The sequence below is a fragment of the Papaver somniferum genome, chromosome 2 (assembly GCF_003573695.1).
Source record: "Papaver somniferum cultivar HN1 chromosome 2, ASM357369v1, whole genome shotgun sequence".
Taxonomy (NCBI): Eukaryota; Viridiplantae; Streptophyta; class Magnoliopsida; order Ranunculales; family Papaveraceae; genus Papaver; species Papaver somniferum.
Window position 1 is genome coordinate 29,511,638 of NC_039359.1, and position 9,088 is coordinate 29,520,725.

Here is a 9,088-nt window from a genome sequence, read left to right on the forward strand (position 1 = left end):
AATGATGTACTCAATTTCTTGACAGTACATCTGCACTCAATTTATTCGGTCCTTTATTTTTCGAAGGCAACAAATAACTATTTCTTGACAGTACTTATACACCCAATTTATTGACAGTATACCTACACTCAGTTCATGTTTTACATCTACAAAAATCATCCTTGAATAAACTCAATTCATACTGTATAATCCAAAAAAAAAATCGTTCTCGAACCGACACATAAACTGCTTAATAAGCCAATTCCATTACCAACCCAAAAGATCATATAACCAATGGATAATGCTAAGAAACAAAATTCTTCCTTTCACACCATGACAGTGATTGCGTTACAAAACACAACTAATTCTATCTAAACCTATGTGTAATGCTAAGAAAGGCAAGTCTTCGTTTCACAACTATCAGTACATATTGGATGCACTCATATTTTCAGTGGATTTTAAACATAATAACACGGATTTAATGTTAAGAAAAATATGTACAGGATCCTATCAATGTCCCCATAATGAACAATACTTCACTTAGTCCAACTTGGGTAATTATAGAGTGAATATACTTAAAAATTGAAACTAAAATCGTTATGGGTTGTCCAGCGGATAGACGACGGTGCTGGTATACTAAGAGAAAAAGGTATAGCAAGGAGATAAACTGTTTATTAGTTTTTTTTTTGGTATTCCTCTATGCGAAAAAAGAAACTTAAGCAAGAGTCTTACGTAGTTGTGTTGATAAGGTGTACCAATCTCTGCTTGTAAGATAATATGCAACCATATCAACTAGCACGTCTTGTTGAGCCCCCTGCTAAGTGACCAACTGAGATGATCAAAAAATGTATAAAAACTCCAAGCGGATTACTTGGTTATGCTTAGTGCAGAATAATAGTTATGGAGCAAAAAACAGACTACTGTAATGTTCTATGAAGTGTAGACTGTGATTTTTACAGAGTGCAACATTTATACACTGATTTCTCGTCAGTGTAGCGTATATAAACTGAATTTTCAGCAGTGCAGCATATACGCACTGCCAAATTATACCAAATGAAGCTGCAAAAACCTTCTACAATACTTATCTGGGAATAATACAGTACATTCATTATGGACTCCATCAAACTCACTAAAAATGCATGAGAATGCAATACATGCATTACACACTCTCATCAAAACACACTAAAAACGCATGAGAATGCAGTACATACATTATGCACACCCATTAAAACACACTTCATACTAAACAATATTACATAAACAAGAATATCGAAACACTTACATGTTTGCATTATATCGCCCCAAGAACTTCACCGGAGTTTGATCCTTCAGAGAAAGGACGCAACCATCAGGAAATTCAGGAAATCCCATTATACGCCACGGCCACCACGATCCATTCCTACGCCTAACCCGAACTAAACTACCAACAGACAAATCGTTCTTCTTCGACCTATATCCACTAGACGGATTCAAAAACTAAAAATCAATTGCATATCAAAACAAGTAATGAATATAACAAAAGCAAAACAATTCTTTTTCAGTACGCCATATATGCACTGCTGGATTCTTTTGCAGCACTACATATATAGCATACTGATATAAACAGTACATCATATATGCACTGCTGGATCACACCCAAAATCAACTGAAAATAGAATCAACTATAAAAGAATAATCAGAATAAAAAACTTAAGAGCTACCTACCTGAATTATGTTAGTCTCTAGATCCGAATAAGAACAGAGCATGAATCCAACGACAAAGGCCTGCACCAAATTAAAAGAAAGACACATACCAATGCTGATTCATTAGATTATCAAACTGATACTTTTTTTTTTTACACAAAGCACACACATATACACAAAATTTAGATGTTACACATTTTATAGACATACAACGACCGTATTATATTCAGTACATCACATATGTACTCCTGATTATGAAATTAAAACAACAAGAAAAAGTATGATTTTAACTGGGAAAAAAATAATCTACCAAAAACGGAAAATTATCTCAAATTGACAATCCACCCAATCAAAGTAATATCAATTACAAAAACAGATTCATAAACAAGAAAAATTCAAAACAAAGAGATGGATTTTACACATCTTAAACATATACAACAATTATAATACCATCAGTACGACATATATGTACTACCAGATCCTGCAACCACGGATCTACAATCAAACATCAACAACTCAGATCTATACAACCAATCTTTAGCTAAATCACCGGGAAAGGAAATGAGATTACAGATCTAAAAACTAATTGTGAATCGAGTTAGGAATTCAAAGTGAATTTAGTGCTATTAGGGTTTTTGAAACCATATATTTTTCTGTAAATTCTTATCCAAACTGATAAATCAAGGATTACGACCGAATTAAACAATCAAAATAGATGAAACTTATCTTGTTTGTTGGATTTTATTGATGATTCATTCAATAAAACTCGTCGGTGATGCTTTCAAATGGAGTTTCTTCGATCTTCAACGCAGAGCTGGAGTTGTGGAAAGAGAAAATAAAAATGAAAATCTCTGTGACTGATTTAGTCTTATCGTTATTATGTATGAAGGGTAATCCAGACATTTATCGAAAATATTTTCCTAGTTTCGCACGTGTACATGACCAAGTGATAAAAAATTGGGTCCATTTTTCTTCTTTCTTTTAATTATGGACCTCTGGTTATTGGGCTTTAGTGGATGGACCTGCCACTAACTAAGAACACTATAATAGGATCTATAGGTAATTCCTAATTGTTATGTTTCCAAGATTAATAAGATTTAATAATTTTAGTGATTATTTTCAAAAATGTGATTGGCTAAATAATATTTCGTGTGCCAAAAAAATTTCCTGAAATTTAGAATTGTGGGGCCAGAATCAACCACAAGCTCCGGTTAACCACGCCGCTCGAAAAAACTCTGTTTTTATATAGAGAATGTGTGGTGTGTTGGAATCGTATTTGCTACTGTTTAACTAATAGCTTACCTGCTTGGATCGAAGTTTGAAAACCGGTCATTGTAACAACTATAATTATCTTTGTAGTGGTTACAGTTTTCTGGGTATTGGATTCTCACTTAAGTTACTCAAGAGCCTGCACTCTCGCTTTGGCTTGATTCACACCTGTTCGTCCATATGCTTCAGCTAGAACATTTCTCTACTGGTGTATATTCACATCACATGGCTTCGGCAGATTGTGTAACCATGTTAATCTTCATTGAAAGAGCGCTCAATTAGCGAGCTATAAATTACGTACTCGATGATAAAGGTAAGTTTAAGAAAAAAAACAGAAAAAATGCACTTTCAGTGCTACAATATTGGCAACCTTGGCAAGGGAGATTCCATTCAATTTTGGCAAGGCAAGCAGGCTAAATGGTTGTTACTGAAGCAAGATCAGTTCCCTACTTTTGTATAAGAAATCGGAAAACAAATTCTCTGCAGTGAAAGAATTGACTTCTGACATGCAGTTTGGGATTTTAATTTGAGAATCACTCTTATTGGGGATGAATTGGAGCCTTGGAGGCTAGATGGGGCCGCTTCCTGCACACTCAGATGATGAATAAGGCAAAAAATTACTACGCTGAAACGGCGAATATGTAAGCTTCTTCTTTTGCAAGTTTGATTTGGCTCGGATACATAATACCTAAGCTCTCTTTTATGCTATAGGCAGCTATGCAAAACTTTCTTCCTACACTAGGGATGCTTCAAGTTGGAAGAATATTATAGCTGATGCAAACTGTAAGTTTTGTGGCAGCAAAGGAGAAGCAGTTGAGCATCAATTTATACATTGCAGGTATATTCTAGGGAGGTATGGGACTACTTTTCAAGGTAAAGTGGAGTTTCTCGGATGCTTAATTTACAACAAAAACCTTTTAGCATGGAGGTTTAATATAAGTTGGAGGAGTAAAGTAGGGAAATTTGACAAATACTTCATTTTGCTATTGTTGATCCTCTGGAAAAGGAAGATCTGTATTGGAAGTTACAAGTGTAATCCTACATTAATCTTGTGGTGCTCCAAGCTAGGCATGTTTACATCTTTCTCATATCTTGTCTCACAAGAGGGTCTCCCATTCATATCTGGTACGTATCTTATATTAAGGTTGTGGAGGCAATTCCTTGAATAGGTGGTTGTAAGAATTAACGTCTAGACAACTAGACTATTCCGAGTTCGTACCAAATTCCACGGTCATCCGAGAGGATTATCATAGGAAAATAAAGTAGTCTTACAGCATGTTTGTTTTTTCCTCTGTCTAGAGGCTAACCTCTATCAACTTTTATATAGTGGTGGACCCCACTAATTTTGATGTTTGTTTTTTCCACTACCTCTATAAAGATAGAGGCAAATCTCTATCTATGTAGAGGAAATAAAATATCACTAATCAGGTGCTATCTTGGTTCCAAATCACTACTCCCTCTGTTCCACTTTAGATGATGTTTCTGGAGTTTTACGTAGATTAAGAAATGGGGAGATATGAAGATTTTCCATCTATACCCTTAAGAAAAGTCTCCAAACATTAATTGTTATTAGTGCATTTAAAAATAAACTTATAGTTCCAAAAAAAAGTAAGGGTGCTATTGGTAGTTTTGTGGAAAAAAGTAAGTATTATGGAACAAAAAACAACACTGATGCTACGCACACCGTGAATTCTCCACCGAGAATTCCGACACTCACAGCCCCGGAGACCCCACCAGAAAAATGGGGGGTGAGCTTTTGTTTTTCAGTGGACCCCACCATTTTTTGTGCCTTGCGGGGATATCACTCCGAAAAAATCACTGTGAATCTACACTTATTGAAAAAACAATCATAAAACATCATTTAAAGTGGAAGTATTAAACTGTGAAATGTCCAATCAGCCCTCACACAAATTTGATAATTTCAAATTCTGTCCTCGACCAAATATAAAACAGTTTCGTTTGGTTGCAGTTTCAGTTAGCTTTCGTCATTTTCTCCGGCGATTCCTCAAGTGTCTGTTTCAGTTTCCATTCGTCATTTTCGTTTCGTTTTATCGTTCCGACACTTGGTGCTAACGGTTGTAGCATATGAATCACCAAGAATATATATGACTGGTAATTCCTACTATTATTAACTTTGATTATATACTGAACATTAGATTTTCAGTTATCATTGTTTTTGATTAATTAGAACAGGAAGGTGAAAACAATAGACAAATTATGAGCTTGATAGGGAAATCGTTGATTAATTGATAGTTAGAAATACATAATCAGTGGGAAATACAAATGAATTTTGGATGCACATATATCGTTTGACAAAATATACAAATGAATTTTGGATGCACATATCGTTTGACAAAATTACTCACTTAGATATTATTTCTTGCAACATTACAATATAACCTACTATGATGAATTGTTCAAACGGATGGGAAATCTATTATGATACATTCTCGTGGTTTTTATGGGCATTTTACTTTCAGATTGGGAAATCTTGTTGTCGAGAATTTTGTAGTTAAGTGGCGGAAGTCTATTACTGAAGCAGTAATCAATGAATTTGCATGGAATTGTTGAATTTTATAAGGGTAAAATGAGTAAATGTACAAAATTAATTACCCAATGTAGAGTTATTAGATAGTGGTAAAACAAACATAAATTTAAGAGAAATTATGTAGTGGTATTCATATAGAGGTAGAGGTAAACCTCTATGTAGAACCCTCTACTTATATAGATCTAAAAACAAACGTGCTGTTAGTGACCAACTTTCTTGCCACCTATATCTGTCTAGCCTGCACGTATTATCAGAAAAGTCATAGGTTAAGAAATTCGATCATCTCATAAATACTTGTAGACTTGTAGTCATGGATTCGGAATGCTGCGGCTGAAGGAAATATAAGATGGCATTCTAGAAAACAATGATGTCCGGAAAATTTGCTGTCTATATGTGGAAAATTGTATTCGTGGGTCCTTGGGGTAACAACTAAGTTTAAGAACGAAAACCTTCATGTGGCAGACATTTATGAATATGACTAATCGAGTGGCTACATGGCCTTGGTTCACAGTCGTCACTTGGAAATTAACCAATGCCAAAGCAAGAACGATTTCACGAGTCCAAGATTAGTTTTGCTTCCTGTTCTTCTTACCCATCCTATGGCCGATTATTAAGAGGCCGAAAACAACTTGAAAGAAGGGGGCAAAAAAGAATCAGTACGTGAAGTCTTTCATTCAAAGTCTTTCTCGAGGAATAAAATGAAAAATGGGAATATCCTTTTTCTTAATCTCTATAAATACCAAACATCTAAACTCCGTATTCTCCACAACCAAAACTAAACCAAGAGTATGGCAACCAAAGAACTCTCAACCCTTTTCTTAGTCTTTCTTGCAGCAGCTGTTGTTGGCATTGCTAACGGCCAGTTTGCTCCTAATGTGCGCTCAACATACCATTTCTACAATCCAGCCCAAAACGGATGGGACTTGAACCGAGTTAGTGCTTACTGCTCCACTTGGGACGCCAATAAGCCTCTCGCATGGCGTCAAAAGTATCCTTGGACTGCCTTTTGTGGTCCAGTTGGACCTCGTGGTCAAGAATCATGTGGCAAGTGCTTGAGGGTAAGTAATACAGTATTGATTTAGTTGTATATCTCTTACTCAATGAACCTCTGATAGTTTCCACTTGTATACTTGCCTGTCCATATAATTTTTATGTGCCGTATAATGTTTGATAAACATGGATTCATGTTGATGCAGGTAACAAATAGGGCTACAGGTGCTCCAATAACTGTGAGGATTGTTGACCAATGCAGCAATGGAGGATTGGATTTGGACTTTGACGGCGCTTTCAAGCCGATTGACACCAACGGACAAGGCTACAACGCTGGCCACATGTTCGTAGACTATCAATTTGTCAATTGTGGCGACTGATTTTATGACCCAACGATGGACTAATGCATGCTGCCCAAAACGGATAGTTACCTGTACTTCCAAAATATTTCTGTTATGAAGCTCAACAAGTAAGCAATACTATTACAGATACGAAGTTGTAAAGGATAAATAACGGAACAGAGATATGATGAATAAATTGAAGTACTTTATTAAATTGTGTACTAGAAAACTTGCATCTTGTTTGTTTTTTCCTGATTTATCTGAGTCGTCTGAATCTGACTGATATCACCTGACTCATCTGGACCTGACTCCATATATTTGTGTTTTGAATCAGATCTGACTCAAAAATATGTAAGTCAGTGGCTTGGTTCCATGAATCAAGGCATTTTATTCTTTAACTCAAATGGGTCCAAATAAGGGGTTGTGTTTGAGTCAGATCGCGAGTCAGATTTGACTCAAAATAAAAACCATAACGGCCCGATATCTAATTCTGCCGAATTAGAGACCAAGTCAAATTTAGACGCCAAGTCAATAAAAAGTAAACATGCTCGGTTCTCGACCATGATCGTAACCATGGGCTAGTTAGTTGGGCCAAGAAAGAAGCAAAAACCCTCGGCTCCGGAATGGCGAGTCTCCAACATGGGTCGTCGGTATCCAAAAAAAGTAATTTGCCGAGAATTGTTCTTACTAAACCCTACGAGAAAAAAAATTGTTCTTATTAAACCCTACGAGAAAAAAATTATGTAACAGTCCTTTCGTCCCACAAACTCTTTTGTAAAAAGTACTGTATTATAATATCCATAACTAGGGCTGCACAAGAACCGGTCTACACGACCTGAACCGGAGTAGAACCGGAAAAACCGGACTTGTACCGAACCGGAACCGGCTTGACCGGTACAGACACCGGTTCTGAAATTTGAGAACCGGACTAGACCGGTACAGACACCGGTTCTTGGGGAGAACCGTACTTGAACCGGACCATTTGTACCGGCTGTTATTAGCCGTTGAGATCTATCTAGGTTTTTAATCCTAGCCGTTGAGATCTATATAGGATGTCGAGAACAAAAGAAAATGAAGAAGCATTCTTCAGTTCTTTCTTCTTCGTCTCTTCTTCTCACTCAGCGGCAGCATCAGTTTCTCGATTCTCTTAGGGTTTGAATCGAGATTGAATATCAGTAATATCAGTGGATCACCATCTCTATCAGGATTCAGGTCAGTATTCTTCTCCTTAGGCTTTGAAACTTTGAATCGTTTGATTGTACATTGATTTTCGTATTGAATATTGATTTTTTTGACATAATCTCTAGCAAACTTTTTGATTTTATGAAGTTAAAATCATGGGTATGGTTCTAATTTCAGTTTTATGATCCGAGGAGTTTTGATTGTATTGATTTTTTTAGGGTTACTGTATATCTGGTTGTATTGATTTTTTTAGGGTTTATTTTTCATTTTATTTTGTTTTGGTTTGTCTGATTGTCTCTCAGTAGAATTCCTTTTCTAATTTCAGTTTTATGTTCTAAGTTCGTTTGTATTTTTTTTTTTTTCAGATATTGAGAAGATTAGTCCAAAGGCCAAAGCAGAGAAGAAGGAAGAATTAGATTTTTGGGGTTCTCAAGTACTGCACAATGGCTTGTGGTAAGCTCAATTTTTACTCAACTCTTATATAAAGAAACAAGCAATAAGAGTTCAGTGCATATTGATATGGATCACAATGCAGTTTATCTATTCCTTGTTAAATTTACTTGAACCTTTACTGACTACTGTTTCTTGTGCAAATTTACTTACTTGTTAATTTCCTCTTTAACTATAAATGAATTTCAGGCTGAACCGCTGAACGCTTAAGGATCGTGATTTGTTTCAGGGCAGCAGGTGTTACAAAATACCCATTAAAGACTTAAAGTACTTCAGAGTATGCACATCTTGTATTCTTTTTATCCACCGAAACAAATAACTCTTAAGATGAAATTAACAGATTCATCTTCAACAACATATACATTACTACTCTCTTTCGATGAAATAAGAAATTTTTGATTTTAATTGATTCCTAAAATTAGAAGAAGCATTTTACATTGATTAATCGGTAACGAATAATGATATATAACTATAACAATACATATGTAGGTCTCCATGTATTTTTTTGTTCCTTTTTTTCTTTTGTTTTCAATAATTAAGGAATCGAATAAGGTTATTCCTAATTTACGGAGTAGGTGTGACTAAAAATTACATTTGGTTCACCACATAAACATAGAGATGTCTTTTCGCCGTGCCAGCAGGTTAA

At 35.6% G+C, this 9,088-nt stretch overlaps 1 protein-coding gene across 1 annotated transcript; it reads left to right on the plus strand.

The window, feature by feature from the left end:
* The first annotated feature begins 6,234 nt into the window (after positions 1 to 6,234).
* On the plus strand, positions 6,235 to 7,048 carry LOC113347240 (barwin-like). Its single transcript, XM_026590853.1, has 2 exons — positions 6,235 to 6,537; positions 6,676 to 7,048. Exons 1-2 carry the CDS (start codon positions 6,268 to 6,270, stop codon positions 6,847 to 6,849), a joined length of 444 nt encoding a protein of 147 aa, XP_026446638.1. The 5' UTR covers positions 6,235 to 6,267; the 3' UTR covers positions 6,850 to 7,048.
* The last annotated feature ends 2,040 nt before the right edge of the window (positions 7,049 to 9,088 follow it).

Coding starts and splice junctions, on each gene's coding strand:
- LOC113347240 (XM_026590853.1), top strand. CDS start 6,268: ATGGCAACCAAAGAACTCTCAACCCTTTTCTTAGTCTTTCTTGCAGCA. Junction 6,538..6,675: donor CATGTGGCAAGTGCTTGAGG/GTAAGTAATACA, acceptor ATGTTGATGCAG/GTAACAAATAGGGCTACAGG.